Here is a 21,641-nt window from a genome sequence, read left to right as displayed (position 1 = left end):
TCTGTCTGTCCATCCTTCGTTCTATCTGTCTGTCTGTCCATCGTTCTATCTATCTATCTGTCTGTCCATCGTTCTATCTATCTATCTGTCTGTCTGTGTCTATAAAGCAGCTTATCTCAGTGATGGGTAGTTAGATAGACATAAGCTGAATAGGCACTGTATGTATATTTAATGTAATTCTTTTTGTCTTTTTTGTTGTTCTTTCTTTAGGCCTCTGGCATTCTCTGTGTCTTTCTTGCTTTCTTTTAAAATCCAGCATAATGCTGCGCAAGTTCAGTTCAGAGGGTTCGTTGTTGGAGCTGGATTTCCTGCCCTGGGGGGATAGAGATGGGACCCCGGACAGCTTGGATGATCTGCCAGATGGAGCCTCAGCATCCTATCCTTGCACCCCAAATGCAAAGTCATGGAGTGCTGGAAAGGGGGAGCTTAAGAGAGATTACAGCATTAGTATGGAAAATCTGGCCGACTTGGAGAAGGACTCTGGTTTACTGAAAGTGACGAATCTTAATGAGAGTTTTAAAGCGTACAGTGACAGCCAGCTCACTGGCAATGCCAAAGGCAGCTGTGAGAGTGTGGGAAAGTGTGAAGGCCAGCCCCACTCCCCATCATCCACACTGAAATCCGGCCATATGCCCGTCTCCCCAAAACCTCCCCTCTATCACCGACAGCAAGCTCGGGCCAAACTGACAGCTGCTAAATTACACCTTAAAAGTTTGTTTGGACAGGTAAGTTGGGAGACTTTCTTTAGAGTAGTTAATGAAGTTCATAAAACTATTTTAAAAATCACATGTTGACAATTTGAAGTTCATCAGGACACAATTATGAAGATTTTTCTTCTGGTCCAGTTGAATTATTATTAATATTTTTTAAACTTTTTTTTTTTTTAAATATTTTTCCAAATATAGCATTTTTGGATGTTTTTAACAACAAACACTACTGTTCAAAAGTTTGGGGTCGGTATAATTTTTTTTTAAAACATTTTTGAAATGCGTCTCAAACTCACCTAGTCTGCATTTATCTGATCAAAAATACAGTAAAACAGTAATATTGTGAAATATTATTAAAATTTTAAATAACAGCTTTCTATTTTTATGTATTTTAAAATTAAATTTATTCCTGTGATGCAAAGCTGAATTTTCAGCATCTTTACTCCAGTCTTCAGTGTCACATGATCCTTCAGAAATCATTCTAATATGCTGATTTGCCGCTCAAGAAACATTATTATTATTATTATTAAAGTTGAAAACAATTGTGCTCCTTCATATTTTGTGGAAACATGACACTTTTTAAATTTTTGATTAATAGAACAGCATTTTTTTTTTTTATTGAAGTATTTTGTAACATTATACATTTCCTGTCATTTTTTATCAATTTAATGTTTCCTTGCTGAGTAAAATTAATTTCTTCTAGAAAGAAAATATTACAGATTCCAAATATTAAACAGCACTGTAATTCTAATTTGTTTTTGTAACACACCCACACACGTGTATTTTTTTTTTTTAAATTTAATATTTCTATTTTATAATATATTTTTATATTTTATTTTATTTTTGTTTCAAAAATATTTTCAACAAATGGTCTTATGTTTGTAATTTGCAACAACAGCTGGAAATTTAACCACTGTAGTGTAAATCCATGACAGCTATATTCATAATTACTTGGAAAATTATGGCATAGAGCGCAAGACCTCACTGATTAATTTGTCATTGTCCACCCATTCTAACTGAGGCCAAGACAATCAGAAAAGCTTTTATTTGTCAGCCAGCTGGATAACAGTACCTCCTTTAAGTCTGCAGAATTTGGGGAAAAAATGGTACTTTAAACATCACAGAAACCGATAAATAGAAGATCATATAACAGTGTAAGCACTGGACTGATATGGCAAAACACAGTTCCTTCAGCTGGTCTGAAACCTTCTCACACTGGCCGGGGGCCACTGAACCATCTTTATTGTTGAACCCTGTTTATATTTTGTACAGTACAAGATGTCTTTCACATACACCAGGAGCAGCAGGACTTCAGCACTGCTTATTCAGAACTCACAAGCCAAGTGTGATGAAGTCAAAGACATGAATGCAATTGTATTAGTCAAGCTCACTTTGAATCAGTTTTACCCCTTGAGATATAATGTTGCTTTGTCCAAACAGTAAAAGGAGAAGCAAGCTCTGAAAGGGGAACTGAATGTTCTGGTGTTGTATGAGGGAATCACACTATTGATGCAAATGCGTGTGTGTTTTTTTTAAACTACAGTATTGTTGCAAGAAATCGCGAAGAGATACTGTGGAACAAAAACGTTCATTCTTTGAAATATTTTGGCATCTGATAGATCTGGCTTTGTGAGAATGCTTTCCACGACGTTTGTTTAAGTCATGGAACATTTGTGTAAATTATACTTCCTTAAAGTCTTGAATCAAATCATATCATCATGACCGTGTTATGCATATCAGTGACCTCTTACCTTTTTTTTTCTTCAAACAAGGGTTCACCGCAGTCCTCACATTCGAATCTGGCGAGTGCAGAGCACAGTGCGAACGTAACCAGGTTAAATCAGTCACATATTTTCTCAATTTCATCTTCATTTCACTTTTGGCCTATTCTCTGTCCGCCACTTGCAAAACAACCCCTCCCCGGCCCTTTATTTTGGCCCACTGTTATTGATTCCACACATTTTTTTTTCTGGATATCTTTGTAACGTATCCTCTCACCCTCTTGTCTCTCTCAGCGCTAAAGAGAGGCGTTCTCGAATGCCTTTCCTCAGGCAGTGGAGTCAGGTGGGCCACGGCAGAGCTCAACTCAGCAGGGAGGAGATGGAAAGTTGGGCCAAGTCCCTTGATGCTTTGCTGGAAAGCAGAGGTGAGCGCTCAAGTCGCCAGGCAGCTGGTCAAAGGACGCTTGAATTGTAATATTTCGCAATAGATTTACTGTACTTTTGATTAAACAAATGCAACTTTTGAACAGCTGTGTATAAGTCAGGTTGGTTTGTGTTCAGTGATGAAACCCATTTATTACATCATTGAAACACCCTTGAAACCACTTCCTCTTAACATTGAGGAACCACTTTCATGTGTAGCTCCAGGCATGAGTTTCCGGAGAATTCCCAAACAACATGAAACGATATGAAGAAACTAGATAACGGAATAATGAGCTTTTCCCCCAGAGGCTGAGAGCGCAGATGCGTAATTGCACAGATTAAACCACCAAGATTGTTACATTTTCAGAAGGAAATGAGAGTGGGGCTTGTTTGTCGCATGATGCCAGGCTTTTGTGAGTGGCTGTCAGGGTTAAAAGAGTCCAAGCACAAGGTCTCTAGATATGATTCGAGTCCCTCGAGTGAAAGGTTCAGGCAAAAAAATGTTAGTTGGCTTTCTTCGAGAAGTAGTAGCAGTGAACTGCATGATTTTGGGGTATCATTGAAGTTCGTAGCATAAAGTGTTGAAGCTTTGTACTTACTGAATATGGTTGGGAGCAATAATAAATAAGCAATAATAAGCCTTAGAAAGCACCAATGATAATTATTGCTGACCTCGAATGTGAGAATGAAATGCATGTCTCATAACAAGTTCTAAGAAACTGTAAGCTTTTATTGTGATGTGTAAACAGTGGACTAATAGCGGATATGGTTATGCTTGATACCTGACGTCATGGTTCCAGTGATTTTCATTTTTTTTATTATTAATAGGACTTAATGATTAACAGCATCTCGTCATTTTCAGCTCTTGGACAGCTGTTGAACTGAGAAAAGTAGTATTGACCAGTTTTTTTTTATTTTATTTTTTATTTCTGTTCTGTCCCTTAATTGGAAGTAGTTTATCAGTGTGACAGACCTCATAAAAATCTAATAATACACTTATATACATGAAGCACAGTTTGGAAAAGTATAATATGCAGTGAGAAATTCAGTCTATTCTGTGTCACTGCTGTTTTGGAAAATAATACTCTACATATAAACATAATAGGTGCTTTCTTTGAATAGGGTATTGTTTAATGGGGAAAAAAACATAAATCCCATGTTCTTCAGAGAGAGATCTATTAGAAATGTAAATTTCTTTAATTATTATTTTTTAGCTTTGAAAATGTTAAGGCTGTGATACCTCTTAAATGATAAAACCGTATCATACTTTTCATGTAATCTGTTGAATTGATATTGTTTATTGTAGAATTTATTTAGTTGTATTAACATTAGTTTTAACTTACCAAAGCCATAAGATTCAGTATATTGAATTGATATTACATGAATTTTCCATAGTACAACATTTCTGAAAGCAACATAGCAACATTTCAAAAAAATTGTGACACCCAATATGTAACATCCTTTGGTCTGTTGTTGCTACAGCATGATGGGAAATAATCTCATTATATTTTTGCAGTTATTACAAAAATTATAGTGTTGACTGTGATTGACTCAACCATTCAAACTGTATAATATTGTTTAAAAAAATTAAACGCATTCTGAATTTTATGGAAATTATATTTATCAGTAACTATAAACTTAAATTTTTAAGCTTAATTATTTATTTATGTGTTTATTTTCATATTTATTTATTCCCACATGTATTTATTTCCAGATTTATTTAGTTATTTGTTTATTTCTTTTACTTTTCCGTGTGGGTTATACAGCATTTAATTTCTTATTTGAATGATTTTGTGAACTGTGTGGTGAGTGTGTTTTGGTGTCTGGACTGGTTGAAATGTGGGAACAGCAGTATGTTGTAAGTCCAGAGCCCTGCCCCCGTCCGACTTTTCTCACTTCAGAGTGTCGCAACCTGCAGTTTAAGGGTTTTGAGAAAATCAGAGGGAAGGAAGTTTATGTGGTGTGAGATAAACCCTCAAGATATCCCTGTCCAAAGCTTTTTCTTTGCTGATTTTTGTGGCGAGTGTTATGTGACGTGTGTGGGTGTATGGCAGAACATGCATGTGAGCGCGTCATCTGAGCCTCTACCCCCCATTTGTAAATAGAAATAGCGGGTTTTTCCCCCCAAAGTTCATTACGGTTCTTTCTCTTCTCACCTGTCTTCTCTTCAGTGGGCGTCACAGTCTTTGAAGCATTCCTGCGGTCTGAGTTCAGTGAGGAAAACCTGCAGTTCTACTCGGCCTGTGAGCAGTACAGTCAGTCGTCCAACAAATTCAGCCTGCAGAGACGGGCAAAAATGATTACTGAGACTTACATCCAGCCCGGTGCTCCCAGAGAGGTAGATTTATCCAAATTTGTTTACTGCATTAAAAATATTGCCTCCAAAATGTCCAAGCTGCTTTTTCTCATGCAATGAAAATAAATGGGGACTGGGGCTGCTGAACGTATAAATGTACCATAGCAATAGTCCATCTGACAACTTCATTATTTTTGCAAATTTCAATAATGCCACAGATATTTCAAACTTAGCCTTTAAATTCTCACAGATCTATCATATGATTCAAGAAGAGTTAATTTCTTTTCTTTTTTCTTTTCTTTTCGTTTTTAGAGCTTGATAGTTCCAGTGCGTATTATAAAAGTGAAGTAAATTTCGGGCCTTTCCTTGCACAAATCTGCCATATGACTTCAGAAGTCTAAAGTATATATAGAACATTGTAAAAGTCAAAACAAAAATGGATTTTATTTTTATGTCTTTAATTCATTGTATTTCTTTATTTCTTTTTTTGGAGCTTGATAGTCCTAGTGTAAAGTAAATTCCTCACACAATTCTATCATATGACTTGAGAAAACTTAAAGCTAAAAAAAAAAAATGTATAGCTAAAAAATATAGCATTTTGGTATAATATTGGTTTTTTTTGGGGGGGGGGTGATAGTCCTGGTGCGTATTATAAAAGCAAAGTAAATTTTGGTCATTTCCTCACACAAATCTATCATATGACTTTAAAAGACTTGAATAATATTTATATAATATATAATTATAATATAATATTCTACCTCCTGGTAGAATGACCTGCCCAACTCAATCCTGAGTCCCTAGCCATCTTCAAGAAACGGCTAAAAACACATCACTTCCATCTTTATTTGACCCTATAACTCTAGCACTCTCTATTCTAATTCTGTTTAATCTTTTTGTTGACTTGACCTCTAATACTTGCTCTCTCTATTCATTTTCTAACTGCTTGTTTTCTTAAAAAAGGCCTCTAACACTAGCTTTCTCTATTCTTTTTCTATTCTGTCTACTTGTTTTAGTTTAGTTTTGTATGTGTATATATATATATATAAACTTTGCTACATGTACTGTGTTAAGAACCGAGACTTGTCATAGCACTTGCATATTATTGCTCTTTTGTTGGTTTTAATTGCTTCTATTGTCTTCATTTGCAAGTCTCTTTGGATAAAAGCATCTCCTAAATGACTAAATGTAAATAATATAATATTAATTAATTTGTTTGTTTGCCTTTTTGGGAGCTTGACACTCTGTCCCACTCTCTGTTATAAAAAGCAAAGATCATTTTGAATATCCTTCAGTATATCATTCTTGTGTGAATATTTGTGAACTGTGAATTTCTTTCCAACACTTTTAGGTGAACCTGGACAATAAGACGAGAGAACTGACCCTAGAGCTCCTCAAAGCCCCCTCTCACACTGCTCTCTCACATGCTCAAAGGCGCATCTACTGCCTCCTGGAAATGGACTGTTACCCCCGTTTCCTCCAGTCGGAGATCTACCTCACGCTACTGAGGGATTCATATTAAAACAAGAGTGTCCAAAAGCAGGGTCATCCTAAAAACTGAATGGACATCATGCCTGGACAGTGGAGACGGCAAACGTGTCTCTGTGATGAAAAAAAAAAATCACCGTAACTACTGAAGCACGTTTTAGTAAAATAAAAAATGAAACTGGCGAGCAGGGATGAGGCGATTGTCATGAACTTGAATGTGTAGCATCTAAAGCAGGGGTGCCCAACCCTGGTCCTGGAGATCTACCTTCCTGCAGAGTTCATTTCCAACCCTGATCAAACACACCTGTCTGTAATTATCAAGTGCTCCTTCAGACCCTAATTAGTTGGTTCAGGTGTGTTTGATCAGGGTTGGAGCTAATCTCTGCAGGAAGGTAGATCTCCAGGAACAGGGTTGGGCACCCCTGGTCTAAAGGGTCATGCAATGGGGAAAGAAGTGCTAACATTTTACAAGTTTGATTTTTAGTTGCTAGTTTTAAAACTATATCACTGGACTAAATGGCATGTTGGCAGGCAACAAAGGGAAAAACACGTCTGGCAAGAAAGGGCTGTTCAGTGAAAGGCCGGAGCACTCATTAGGATCAGACCATTCTTTGACTCCAACTGTTTGTGACTACAAAGAAGCAGCACTAATGACTCATTCCTCGAATTTACTTTCCCATAAATAATTATATAATATAGTTAAATATTCAAAAACTCGAGCTCTCAGCAAGACAAAATTCAAATAGACTGTTATCTAAACAAGCAATATGAACACAATTACTTTAAATAAAAGTTGAAAAATTCCTCGAAGGCCTGACAGACGGCCAGTTTGAGTTTAAAATGTGTATTAGCATATTGTGATTTTATGATCACAGACTGCATATTAAAGCTGTACACGACATTCATTTGAAGAAAATGTGACTAAAGACATGGAAATCAAAGGTCTGTCACTGAGTTTGGCCCTTTTTATATCTAAATAATATGAACTAAAGTGATTAAAAAGGGTTTTTGGTTGTTTTTTAGGTAACTGTAGAATTCAGTAAATGTCACACATACTTAAGTGACACTCTGTAGAGCGTGTTGCTGGGAAATGTCACAAGCTGACAGGTTTAAAATGCAGACACAGAGCAGGAACCTGCTTGACACCAGCACTAATACCATCCCATAAACACGCGTGCATTTACAAGACTTCAGTTAAAGAGCAAATGATCTGAAGAGCACTGTATTATTATTGTGCACAAACACCTGAAGAACATCACACAAATGTCCACTTGATCATCTGAGTGGGAATATTTTTAAAATGTATATTCCAGATGAACGCACATGGTGAAAAATGTCAGCTTGAGAATGAGAGGATGTGATGTGCTGTATGTATTTTAGTGGCTGTTGATGTCTGCTGTGACTGACACACTGAAGACGGTACATGTATTATTACTGTAGACATGCTACTAAGAACCGCATGCACTAATGTTCTTGGTCAAATGCTCTCCAAGGGTTTAATCTGTTTGTTTGTGTATAATATAAATGATTTCCTTAAGGGAATGATGTAATTATGTGATCAGTGTACAAGAATGAGCATCAGTTTGACAGTCGGAGCATTTATGTTTGTTTGAGAGCAGCGATAAAAATGAATCGAACAGAACAAATGTTCAACCATTTAATTTAATTTCCACAAAAACGTCTGTACTTTTGCATAGACCTGTTTGTGAAAAACATGATAAAAGATCAGATTATAAAATTGTGATTATAAAAGCACAAGCCATAAAATGAATAGCTGAAATGTTTATAAATAGGACTGATAAAAAAAAGTTATAAATAGCTGCTGATGTTATTTTCATTAAAGGTCTTTATCAATTTTGTGGTTTAATAAAAATTCCTAAAAATCCTTTCCCCCCTCATTATTCTCACTTTTTTTGCTATGTCCATTTCTGTTCTTAAAGGGATAGTTCACTCAAAAATGAAAATTCTGTCATTAATCACTCACCCTCATGTCGTTCCAAACCTGTAACACCTTCGTTCATCTTCAGAACACAAATTAAGATATTTTTGATGAAATCCAAGAGCTTTCTGACCCTCCATAGACAGCAATGTAATTAACACGATCAAGGCCCAGAAAGGTAGCAAGGACATCGTTATAATAGTCCATGTGACATCAGTGGTTCATCCTTAATTTTATGAAGCTACGAGAATACTTTTTGTGCACGAAGACATCAAAAATGACTTTATTCAACAATTCCTTCTCTTCCATGTCAGTCTTCAATGTGCGTTCACGCATTCTTCTGCTTGTAAACAAAGCGAAGTTCATCCGGGTCCTACGTCCGAAAATTCCTTATTTTTGTTATAATTCCTTATTTATTCTCATAGCTTCATAAAATTGAGGTTGAAGCACTGATGGACTATTTTAAAGATCCTTACTACCTTTCTGCGCCTTGAACGTGGTAGTTGTGTTGCTGTCTATGCAGGGTCAGAAAGCTCTCAGATTTCATCAAAAATATCTTAATTTGTGTTCTGAAGATGAACGAAGGTCTTACAGGTTTGGAACGACATGAGGGACATGAGTAATTAATAACAGAATTTTCATTTTTGGGTGAACTATCCCTTTACCATCTTCCGTCACCAGGGCCGCGTGCTGCGATACTCTTGTTTCTGTCGGACCCACTGGGCCGTACAGCGGCTCTCCCCAACCGTCCAGGACCATCCGCCTCTCCCTCCGTCCCTCTCCATCTCAGCCGCTCCACCTTTCCTCCAGTCCTCTGCTCTGTTCTGTGACACTTTGGTCTGCAGCTCTTCTTTGCGGTCCTGGGGTGTTATGGAGGTCTGCTCCTGAACATGATCTTTCTTGGCGACGGCAATTGTCGGAAGAGACACAACCTGGCCTTGAAGATGCGGTCTGGAAAAGAAGATGAAAAACAATTAAAGATGGAGAGGAAGAAGCAGAACATTAAGCAGATGATTTCAGGTGAATTAAGAACAAGGCCAAGGCTGAGAAGAGAAGCAGCAAATGAAATCAAACCTGTATCAACAAGAAGAAAGAAAATGATAAAGTAGTAACATGCACATACTGTATTTTCTGTTTTGAATCAGAACTAGGCCCACACAGAACATACACACTTTTGTGATTTTTTTTTTTTTGCACTGATTGTACAAGAAAAATGCAAAATGGTTTGGATATAATAAAATGTTAAAACTGATCTGAGAGTACTGGACTCTTAGCTGCAGCTAAAAGCATTATCATATTAAACAAAATATTGAATAAACCAGATTTTTACATGTTTGTTTGTTTTTTCATTCGGCTAACTGAAAAACATATTGAAAAATATGCAAATAATAAATAAAAGCTTAAGAAATCCATGTTCACATCAGTGTTTTCCCTTGTGAAAAGAAGTGCACTTAAAAAGAGTGCTTAAAATGAACATAAGAATATACTTAAGTGCAAACTGAATGTAGTATTTTTCAACACTTGACTGCATATTAAGTGCTATTATATGAAAATGCATTATAGTTTACATTTAATTAATTATATTAAATGCAACCATGTGAGTGTATTTTTAATCCACTTAATTAGGACGCATTTTACAACTAATTTCATAATGTCTTTGAAATATGGTTAAAGTGTACCGCCAAATGCTGTTCACATCAGTGTTTTCCCTTGTGAAAAGAAGTGCACTTAAAAAGAGTGCTTAAAATGAACATAAGAATATACTTAAGTGCAAACTGAATGTAGTATTTTTCAACACTTGACTGCATATTAAGTGCAATTATATGAAAATGCATTATAGTTTACATTTAATTAATTATATTAAATGCAACCATGTGAGTGTATTTTTGATCCACTTAATTAGGACGCATTTTGCAACTAATTTCATAATGTCTTTGAAATATGGTTAAAGTGTACCGCCAAATGTACTGACAAGCATTTATGGTAAACTAAAATATACTTGAATGTCATTTCCACAGAAACTTATGTATTTGTAATTACATATTTGTAATAATATTGCAATTTAGTACATATATTAACCTTAAATCTAATGTTGATTATTAAACTAAATTTAAATTTATTTAAAAAAAGATACATTATAAAATACTTGACGTGCTTTAGTTAGTCAACATTAAAATAAGTCTTTTTTTAAGCATGACAAAAAAAATTAATCATATAAAATATACTTTAAAAGTAAAACTTAAAATGTCTACTTGTGTGTAAGTGTCTCTTTAAATGCATTTAAGCGGCCTTTTATTTCATTAATATTATCTACAAGTACAATTGCATTAAAAATATACGTCTAGACCTGATGTACGTACATGACAAGTGCATATTCAATACAATTAAATACACTTCTTTTTTTCACTAAACTTGGTCAGAGACCTTCAGAATTTTTGTCCTCCAAAAAAATTAACAAGCATGACAGTATGTGGCAAATTATGCAGCAAATTTGCATGCTCTGGGTTAAGTATTTGCTCAAATCCTAACCCTCAGTATGAGCTATAATAAAAGTGATGCTTGGCGTAGCGAACCTCATTAACACACAAATTCAGCAGAAATCGCCAGTGCTTTCTGTGGAATTCTGTAGGCGTGGATTCTGTGGAGGCCTAGTCATTACCTCGCTCTCAATCCCTGGTGTTTTCTTCAGTATTCGCTTCCAATTCACATGTAAATAATGCAGCAAGCAGCACCAGGTGAAAGTGACTCTCACAAAGGTTACGTGAGAAAAGCCCGACCTTTCTGAAGTGTGTTTGTGTTCCACTGCATCTGCGTTTGCCCCTGTGTCACACACTCTCTCACTCAGCTCTGCTTTCAGCCCTGAGGAAGCACACACGACAGCTACTAATGGTTTACTAATGTGGTTTCCTGTGGCCCATCGTAACGCTTCACGGTGCGCCGTGGTAGATGGTTGATTGCGGTTCAAACGGTGCATTACCTGGAAGCTTCAAGGGGTTCTGCTGTTCTGCCAATAATTGCCCGAGGTCTCGGCTGTTGATATGGCGACTGTAGAGGTTGCTCCTGGCAACCAGACCCTGATGGCTACAGGATATGAGGAAATGGACAAACAACAGCGATAGAGGTACGGGACGGAGGGCCGAGAAGAAGGGAGGGGAGGGGAGGGAAAAAGGAGAAATAAATGAAAAATTGAAAGAAAATGAACAATAAAAAATTAAAGTGACAGAAAAAAGGCACAAATAAAAACGTAATTAAACATAACCTCAACCTCAAACGCAAATTCAAAACCCAACATTGTATGAAAACAAATTCCAGTGAAAGAGGACACAGGCAATGATTGTGTAACGTGACGGTGGATTTTTAATCTCAAGAAAAGACTAATATGGTGTAATGTTGCAACTTAATGTCTGGTTTTTATTACATTACATTAGAGTTGCAGTCAAATGTAGTGGCTGATATTTTAGGTCTTAAAATATCAAAGCAAGAGGCAACTTGATCCACAAGCTTTTCTCAGAACCATTTATTCTGAGCCGTTTTGTATTTTAACCTTTAAATTGATAGAATTGGCATTTTAGGGGACGCATGTAGTTCAGACAGGTTTCTAGAAGAGTTTAGCTCATCATCTATTATAGTATAATTACAGTATAATGTCTGACTACCAGAAAGTATGAAGATACTTCTTCATGTTTCACATGAGATCTATTGTTTTAGGATTTTAAACCATACAAACTTCTATTTTTGCAAAATGCTCTTTGATTTTTGCTTGTAAAGATAATGCAAGATGCTATATTATATTTTATTCAGCAAGGAAACATGTTGATTAAAAGTGCAAGTAAACGTATAGTGCTACAAAATACTTCTATTTCAAATAAATGCTGATTTTTAAACTTTCTATTCATCAAAGATTTCTTAAAAAAAAAAAAAAAAAAAGGAAGGAAGAAAAAGTCATTTTAAGCAACACAACTGTTGTCAACCGTTCTGATAAGAATATTAAATGTTTCTTGAGCAGCAAATCAGCATATTATTATGATTTCTGAAGGATCATGTGACACTGAAGACTGGAGTAATGATGCTGAAAATTCAGCTTGGCGTCAGAAATAAATTAAATTTGAACATTTATTAAAATAGAAAACAGTTACTTTGAACTGTAATGATACAGTATTTCACAATATTACTGTTTTTACTGCAATTTTGACCTTTGTGAGCATAAGAGACTTCTTTAAAAAAAAAAATGAAGAATTTTTTTTTTTAACAGTTTGTGTGTATTTCTCATATTTCTGTATTTCTCGAGATAAAAAATCTGGACCAAAACCAAGGAAAGATTTTTAAAAAAAAAAAAAAAAAAAGGAAGGAAGAAAAAGTCATTTTAAGCAACACAACTGTTGTCAACCGTTCTGATAAGAATATTAAATGTTTCTTGAGCAGCAAATCAGCATATTATTATGATTTCTGAAGGATCATGTGACGCTGAAGACTGGAGTAATGATGCTGAAAATTCAGCTTGGCGTCAGAAATAAATTAAATTTGAACATTTATTAAAATATAAAACAGTTACTTTGAACTGTAATGATACAGTATTTCACAATATTACTGTTTTTACTGCAATTTCGACCTTTGTGAGCATAAGAGAGAAAATGTCTCATATTTCTGTATTTCTCGAGATAAAAAATCTGGACCAAAACCAAGGTCCTTGAGGTGCACCTGACAATAAAGTCTAGACTCTAATACATAACATCTCATTTCCTTTAGTCTGTTACAATAATCTGCTATATGACAAATGAATTCATTGACAAGTGATTAAAGAACACCTAGAATTTTTCCAACTGTAACTTTTATTTCTTGCTGCTCAGGACAGAGGATGTTTGACAGTTGAGGGTTAACACTATAGTAAACTGACCTGTAAAAACTCTATTCTATCTTCTAAAACACTCTTATTGGAAAAGGTACGGAAAAGACCAAAAGAGATTCCAATATAATTACAAATGTGTATTATCAAATCATTTTACAGGAAATCGGATCGTTCATACACTCACAAGGCAGAAAGCAAAATCATAAAGGTTTAGTTCAGTCAAACAATAAAAATTCTGTCATGACTTTATCGTCAAGCTGTTTTCCACTCATAGGCTGTTATTTTAACTGTGAAACACAAAAATTCTTTTGAAGATTCTTCAAAATTCTTCTTTTGAGTTCCACAGAAAAAATAACAAAAGTGTAAGTAAAGAATGACATCAGTTTTGATGTTTAGATGAACTATCTTTTCAAAGGAATAGTTCACCTAACAATGAAAACTTGCTGAAAATGTCTCACCCTCAGGCCATCTAAGATATAGATGAATTTGTTTCTTCATCAGAACAGATTTGGAGAAATGTAGCATTACATCACTTGCTCACCACTGGATCCTCTGCAGTGAATGGGTGCCGTCAGAATGAGAGTCCAAACAGCTGATAAAAAACATGGATATTATGAAATACCATGGCGAGAGTAGAGGAGACCGGGGGCAATTGTAACATTTTTTACATTTTCCTTCATAACTCACATACTACTTGAAATACACTAGTCATCTTTTGATGCAAGAAACAAATATAGGTGCACTAATTAATAATACAATTGATATATTGTCACTAATAAGGACAAGACTATAATATTACATTAAATTAAATGCAAAAAGTCAGAGTGTTACAACTGCCCCCGGTCTCCCCTACTTTAGTGCATTTTAGCCAAATGCAACAGTTTTAAGTTAAAAACATCTTGATGGATTTGTTTCTTACAAACACACAGCGTTTCCCTTCACAAGATGTTAATTGATGGACTGGAGTTGTGTGGATTATAGTGATGTATTTATCAGCTGTTTGGACTCTCAATCTGACGGCACCCATTCACTGCAGAAGATCCATTGGATCCAAAACAAACTCATCTACATCTTGGATGACCTGAGGCTGAGTAAACTTTCAGCAAATTTTCAATTCTGGGTGAACTACTCCTTTAATTTGAACTAGCTACGAAGTTTAAGACAATGACGTTAAAGACTGAGGGTCAATGAAAGCTGAGCCTAGATCTATTTAGAGAGCTAGCGTGGAATGAGTGAATGAGTAAAAGAGAGAAAGCATGTGGTTAAAAGGAAACAAAAGTTGAAACTCATCGAATAAAATGAGGGGTTCGACAACAAAATGAGCGTGTCATAATTGGGGAAGTCAATGCATAAAACGAGCATGTCATAATCAGAGATGAAAGGAGGAGAAGAAGAAAGAGAGAGGAGAGGAGGAGAAATGTTTAGCGCTTCTCCAAAATAAAGTGATCAAGGCCGCTTACATGTTAGAAGAATAAACAGGCCGCGTATCTGACCTTTATGCGGTACACAGTGATACACTAATGAGCTGAATTCACATTCCTGCCGCCAAGCCAACCATGCACTTATCTAACACAGGAAGTGGCTCATAGTGAACATGAACAACCTTAGTGTCTCTTCGCATTCATTCCCACAGAGCAAATGCTCTCAGTCGCCAAAATAAGTCCCAGATGGAAAAAGCGAAGAGGATGCAATGTAAATATTTGCAAGCAAAGTGCTGGATTTAGACTCATGTATGCTGTAACTGGCCGTGAGGTGTGGTTGAGATGTACCTGGTGCGTTTTGCCCTGCAGCTGTCGTTGAGCTGGGAGGAGGGGGTCCGGGGGGCCGCGGTGGGGCGGAGCGGGGCCCGGCTGGGGGAGGATCCCACACTGAGCGAACCGGATTGCGGAGATGACGGAAGCAGAGGGGGAGAGTGGGGGGGACCCGCGGGGCGAACGAACGGCCAGGGGAGAGCCCTCTGCTCCTCCCGAACCACTGCGGAAGAGAGGAAGTGACTCCTCTTACTGATTCCTTAACAGTTCCATTTATGATTCTTTTAGTACTTTTAAGGAAGAGATATGTGAAAAAGTGAAATGCAATTCCATTGCCTCACTATAAATTACTGGCTCATTACAGTCATTTGTTCAGGAATCAGACTTCACGGATTGTGCTGTATGTTTTTGATTCACTATAAAGAACTGTTTGATTAAAGTCATTAGTTCGGAAATCAGACTACACTGGTTGTGCTGTATGTTCATATGTTCAATTGGACTACACTGGTTACATTGTATGTTTGTAATTCACTAAACAGAACTTATTAGAATAATTTGTTCAACGATCAGACTACACTGTTTGTGTTGTACGTTTTTGAATCTCGAAAAAGAATATGTTCAGGTATCGGACTATACTGATTGTGTTGTATGTTTTTGATTGGCTAAATGTAACTAGAGTTATTCGTTCAGGAGTCGGATTACACTGGTTGAACCGTATGTTGCTGATTCATAAGAGTCATTCATTCAAGAATCAGACTACACTAGTTATGCTGTATGTTTTTAATTCAATAAAAATTACTCAGAATTATTTGTTCGACAATCAAACTACATTGGTTGTACTGTATTTGAATCACGAAAAAGAACTGGCTCATAATAGTCATGTGTTCAGGAATCTGATTACACTAGTTTATTGTTTTGTTTGTTTTACATTGTGTTTTTTAACTCACTAAAAAGAATCAATTCTTTAGAATTATTTATTAGACTACACCAGTTGTCCTATATGGTTTTGAATCACTAAAAAGAACGGACTAATAAGAGTCATTCATTCAGGATTTTTTTTTTCATTTTTTGCTTTTACTTACTAAAAAGTACTGATTGCTTAGAATCATTTTTAAAAAACAATTTAGGCTATGCCTATATGCTTTTGAATCACCAAAAAGACCTGGCTCATAAGAATGTTTAGTATCGGACTACACTAGTCTTATGTAGTCCGTTGCACACTGTAGCTTTAATAGTGAATACTGAAAAGTAGAGCATAATTTGGAACAACATTTTGTCCGCTTCCACATGAACCGTTAAAATGTCATTCCATTCCTGTGTTTTAAAGAATAACACCAGCTCTGAATAAGAACAGATTTTTTTTGTTCCACCTTGACACCTGTATACTTGACTGGACTGATACATGGATTAAGATACTCACAGTCCCCAGGTTACAACCCTAATATGTCTAAACTAGGAGTGAGAGTACTTGTTCCTTGCAAAATGCCTGTGATCACTGAAAAAAGCTCTTTCCTAAGAGCTCTAAAGTAACTGATGGACCAAATCAAGACATTTAATGAATAATGGGAGGCCTGTTTCCAGCTGAAACTATTTATTACAGCGGCTGGATGATGTCAGTATTCAGCTGACAGCTAGCTGGTGTAAATGTCAGCTACTAGGGTCTGTATTGTGCCAATTGGTTAAATATACGACACGGAGACTACGAGTAACCCACCTTCTCTTTCCATTAGTGAATACGGTTTGATCTCTCCCTCTGGCTTTTTTGGGGGAACTTTTCTCAACTGGACCGCTGTAATGGTCAGAAAGAGCCAAAAGAAACAACTGGTATGATTGAGAATAAGCTGTTGGGAGTACAGCAAACAGCACACTGCACTCTTCACACATATCCATATCCATAGATATCCATGGCCATAATGCATATATCGATTATCATTCCACTGCACTTTGGGGAAAACATATAGCACTTATCTATAATTGGATTTTAAAGGGGAACAGCAAGGGATCTAATAAGGAAGTGAGTTCGTAAGCGAGTTGTTGGGACTGATTGATGTGGGCAGAGGTTATGAGTGCAAAGGAAGAGTCTATAGTGAGTGGACTCTCTCCTAAACCATGAATATGCAACAAAGGAGTGATAAGTAAGGTAGAAGCCGGGTGACGGTGGGATAGGGGAACAATAGATATTCAATGTCCTTACAAAAATCCGTACATCCCCTGATCCGTCGAAGGGGAGGGAGGTATTCCTGGGTGGATTTCATGAGACAAAAGCACTTGAACAATAGGTGTTTTGAGTTGTTTGCAAGTTAAACTCAGTCTAGGGCAGCTACCAACTATAAACAGCCCAGATCTGGGCTTGGTGAGTCATATATATATATATACACATAAATAAACATACTAAAAATGTTTTGCCAGGCACAAAGATTATAATATGAAATTATAATATGATGATGGTTTAGATCAGGAAATACACTTGTTTGAATATAGAAGCACTACAAAATTTAAACAATAAAATAACCAAAAAAGACAGCTGTGAGCATTATGGACAAGCACAACAAAGACAGATTTTTCTTCAATTAATTGTGGAATCTGCTAAAATGCAATTTATTTGCAAGGCAGCAAAAGAATATTGTTAAAAAAAATTTAGAGAAACCTCAAGCTTTTTTTTCTGCATTAAATTTCAGTCTAAAGTTACTCACCAGTTGTCTGATAACTCTATTTGGAACATGACATGCTAGTTTAATTGTAAGAAAAATAGCCTAACCCTGGTCCCTGAGTTATGCAAGTGAACTTGTGATCCTTATCAACTCTCTGAAAAAAGAAAAAATGTTTTTATGTCAAACCAAAGCCATTAAGATGAAAGAAAAATAATAATAACTATGCTATGATATTTTTGTGACAGTTGCAGTTTTACAGAGAGACTTAGACTAGTTGTACAACTACAGTGTTTGTCACCAATATGCAGGGAATATTTTAATTACTTCTTTTTAGTATTATTGTACTCTATTATAGCATAATTAATATTTTAGCTTATATTTTATAATTTAGTTTAAGTTTGAAGATTTAGTCATTTTTTGTACTTTTGACATTTTATTAGTTTTTTATATTCTATTTTATGATTTATGAATTAATATTTTTATTATTATTATTTTTACATGTAATTTTATTTTAGTTTTAATTCTGTACTTTAAAACTTACTTAAACTTTTACGTTTTTCATCTAATATTTATATTTGATTTCAATTAATGAAAATGATTTTGAATATTTTTTAACAATAACAGCAAGGATTAAAATAATGAAAAATACAGTTGTATAGCCAAAAGAAATATGTATGGCAGGTATTTCCTTGTCACTGTCAGGTGTAGCTTGAATGGACTGTATGTAAAGTGGTTCGAGCTGAATTACTTGCAGAAATATGAGGAAGAAAAGAAGAATAAAAAGAGGAGGAATTTCAATACAGTGCTGCCTCGCACGCACTATAATGAGGAGAATGGGAGGTTGTTGTCCTGAGAGAATAAGGCATTGAACACTGGCACAGATCCAGAACAACATTCCAAACCCACATAAGAGCACAGAAGAACAGTGATGCAGTCAGGCATTACCTGATCTACTCTGGAAGAATCCACTGAACACCACAAAGTTATTCACCTGAGAAGAACAAGTGTGACAGGACAAGAAATGAACGAATTACATCATAACAATCAAGTTTTGCAACGGTCATATACACACCTAACTGTTCGAGGAAAACACTATTGTATAAAGTCTGTATTGTGTACAAATAAACACGCTCACACGTCATGCACATACTCCATATCAGGATTTACATCCAAGGTATAACATGTTATTATGGTATCTGATGAAGTCGTTTTCATCAAGTACTGTAATCTGGTTTGTTTCAATTACAAACTGGATAACATTGTGTTCTCCTAACCAGGTGTGACGCAATTTTCTGTAAAGAAATTAAAATCTCACTGGTCCAAAATCTCACTCCACAAACATGCTCTGATTGGCTGAGATTGTTTCGCGCCATGCAGTGCTTTCACTTTAAAAGGTGGATCATACCTGAGGCACACTGTTCTTGAGATCATAGTGCTTTTCTAGAAATGACAGGAATTTAGGAGAAGGTCTATCGTACGCCATCTGTTCAGGCTCCACCCGTTTGTGCTGCTCAATCAGAGAATATGATCAGGACAGGAAAACATGAGTCACAAAATACAAACAGGACTGTTTAGTAGCAAATACAAATGGGTCTTTATACTTTTCTACTGGACATAATAATAAAAAAGAATAGCTTACCCAAAGATGAAAATTCTGTCATAGTTTACGCACTCTCATGTTTTTCCCAACCTGTGTCACTTTTAATTTTTGTCTTTTTTCACCAGAAATCACAAAAATAGATATTTGGAAAAATGTTCATGCTGCTCTTTTCCACACAAGCTTCAAAAACAGCATAAACACAGTCCATACAACTAATGCGCTATATTCTATGTGTATGACAGCTTTGTCTGAGAAATACACCAAAATATATACGATATTCACGTTTTAAATTTAAGTTATTCAATAGAAATCTGAATAAAATGCAAGTATTTTAACAAAAATGTTACTGCGCAAAACGTAGTTTCACTTCTGCAAATTCAACCTTGCCGTGTAGCATTCAGCAAGGTTGAAACGCATAAAACCAATGCTGTTTAGCATTGTTAACGTCAAACCTGGTCTTGAAGGGGCAAGTCTGAATATGTGCACTTGCAAATAAGTTTTAAAAGCTACGATGAAGGGGAAAATGATTTGGGAATAAAGAATTACATTTCAGTTTGTCCTTCAGACTTGGAATAAAGTGAATGAATTATATTGACCTTGTCCTTTTGTGTTTTTGTTGTACGGAAAAGAGCAGCATGAACATTCTTTGAAACATCTCCTTTTGCGTTCCATGCACGCAAGAAAGTCACATGGTTTGGACTAAAATGAGGGTAAATAAATGACAGGATTTTCCTGCAAACTAAATCAGGCTGCTGACAGACACTCACTTTCAGCATGAAGTCAAAGAGCTCGAGCCCATAGCCATGTCTCTGCAGTGTCTCTGTCACATAGAAATCCAGTACACATAAAGGCTCGGTTTCCAAATGCGCCCCCCGTTGGTCCTGGATGCAATTACAACATACTGTAAATCACTAATGTATCAAGTTTAAAAAGACTGAATTTACCAACTCAATAATGAGCAAACACTTACAAGTAAAAACAGCTTCTTGTAGCCAACCTTCAGAAATCCAACGATAACACCCCTCCTGCTGGTAAAGCAAAAGACAGGAAGAGGGAGTCAAAGACTGTTATTAACAGCAGATGAGGATGTGTTTATATGCAATGGAAATGGAAAAACAGGAAGGAGAGAGGTCAGCTGTATTGACATGTAAATAGATTAAATGGGCTGGGGGAGGGATAGAGAAAGCGAGAGAACCCGTTCTGTTCTCCATCTTTCAGGAGGTAGAGATGGTGTCTGTTGGCCTGGAGCTTTGCAGCACTGGTTATAGGAGCAGGCAGCTGCTGAGCCTGAGGAGATACACACACACATGACATGATGACAGGCTGAAACTGACAGTGAATGACATCTGCAAGCTCAAAAAGACAGTCATTATCACCTTAGAGGAGGCTTTGCCCAGCTCATCTATAACTGTGCTGATCTGAAGAAGAGGATCTGGTCTGGACAACAAAAAGCAGGTATGTTAGGAATCTCACACACAGAAATGAGCATTTATGATTCCAGTTATGCAAGTCATAATGGATGCATACACCTTTACAAAGCATAACCGTTTTGAATTACAAGTTTGAATCATATATAGCTGTGCTGTGCTATACATTTTAACAAAGTTTTTCAATAGCTGGCACTGATATCAAGGTGGTCAATGGCTGATATCATGAAATATATACATATAAACCCCATGAGATCTTTGATTCTGTTTCATATCAAAACATTTGGGTGGGACATATCAAATGGCTTGTCCTATTTTTCTAAACAGCCAAGAGGCTGCCATTATATCAGAGTTGTGAATCATGATTTGTTCCAAGGGTAGGTAGAGCAATGGTTCTCCACTAGGGGGCATCTCCCGGGGGGCCCCAGTAAGTAGTTATGTTAATATAATCTTTATTAAAATGTTAAAACACACAAATAAAAAAATAGGTACAACATTAAATTGACATATTCACATTTTTTTAATTTTATTTAATTTTATTTAGTTTATACAGGAGATATCAGCTTAGATACGAGGGCCTTTGAATATTGTCTTGAACAAAAGAGAGCCTTCGAGTCCAAAAGGTTGGGAAGCACTGTGCTAAAGACCATCTGATTGAATTAGAATAAATATTTTCAACTTTAAATGTGTACATCTGCTGCAGTGAATTTTGTCAATGTTTAGCAACAAATTAGCATATATAACCTTATAGTTAAAAACGAAGTGTGGAATGTTGAACAATTCATGCACTCAACT

At 36.0% G+C, this 21,641-nt stretch overlaps 2 protein-coding genes across 8 annotated transcripts in view; one reads left to right on the top strand and one right to left on the bottom strand.

The window, feature by feature from the left end:
- LOC107754837 (regulator of G-protein signaling 18-like) overlaps window positions 1-6,919 on the top strand; it is an 8,332-nt gene extending 1,413 nt beyond the window's left edge. Inside the window, exons 2-6 of the mRNA XM_016571445.1 lie at window positions 211-725; window positions 2,480-2,541; window positions 2,723-2,853; window positions 5,023-5,189; window positions 6,496-6,919. Coding sequence (XP_016426931.1) covers window positions 261-725; window positions 2,480-2,541; window positions 2,723-2,853; window positions 5,023-5,189; window positions 6,496-6,666 — 996 coding nt within the window. The 5' untranslated portion in view covers window positions 211-260 and the 3' untranslated portion in view covers window positions 6,667-6,919. The remainder of the gene's footprint in view (window positions 1-210; window positions 726-2,479; window positions 2,542-2,722; window positions 2,854-5,022; window positions 5,190-6,495) is intronic.
- Window positions 6,920-9,170: 2,251 nt separating this feature from the next.
- Window positions 9,171-21,641, bottom strand: part of atat1 (alpha tubulin acetyltransferase 1) — a 14,281-nt gene continuing 1,810 nt past the window's right edge. Inside the window, exons 2-13 of one of the 7 annotated variants that reach the window (XR_001641630.1) lie at window positions 20,796-20,856; window positions 20,615-20,706; window positions 20,390-20,447; window positions 20,187-20,300; window positions 19,225-19,326; window positions 18,765-18,810; window positions 17,363-17,408; window positions 16,883-16,957; window positions 15,187-15,391; window positions 11,549-11,652; window positions 11,349-11,430; window positions 9,447-9,522 (exon numbers count right to left, since the gene is read on the bottom strand). Coding sequence is in view for 6 of the 7 variants with exons in the window: in XM_016571438.1 (XP_016426924.1) it covers window positions 9,246-9,522; window positions 11,349-11,451; window positions 11,549-11,652; window positions 15,187-15,391; window positions 16,883-16,957; window positions 18,765-18,810; window positions 19,225-19,326; window positions 20,187-20,300; window positions 20,390-20,447; window positions 20,615-20,706; window positions 20,796-20,856 (1,237 nt within the window). In the remaining variant the exon portion in view is untranslated. Of the gene's footprint in view, window positions 9,523-11,348; window positions 11,452-11,548; window positions 11,653-14,500; window positions 14,636-15,186; window positions 15,392-16,882; window positions 16,958-17,362; window positions 17,409-18,764; window positions 18,811-19,224; window positions 19,327-20,186; window positions 20,301-20,389; window positions 20,448-20,614; window positions 20,707-20,795; window positions 20,857-21,641 lie in introns of those variants that run through there. The other 6 variants (XM_016571440.1, XM_016571438.1, XM_016571439.1 and 3 more) reach the window with 6 other exon arrangements.

Source organism: Sinocyclocheilus rhinocerous, unplaced genomic scaffold (assembly GCF_001515625.1).
Source record: "Sinocyclocheilus rhinocerous isolate Xijiao unplaced genomic scaffold, SAMN03320098_v1.1 scaffold21, whole genome shotgun sequence".
Taxonomy (NCBI): Eukaryota; Metazoa; Chordata; class Actinopteri; order Cypriniformes; family Cyprinidae; genus Sinocyclocheilus; species Sinocyclocheilus rhinocerous.
Note: the sequence above shows the minus strand (reverse complement) of the source record. Positions and strands in the feature narration are given on the sequence as shown.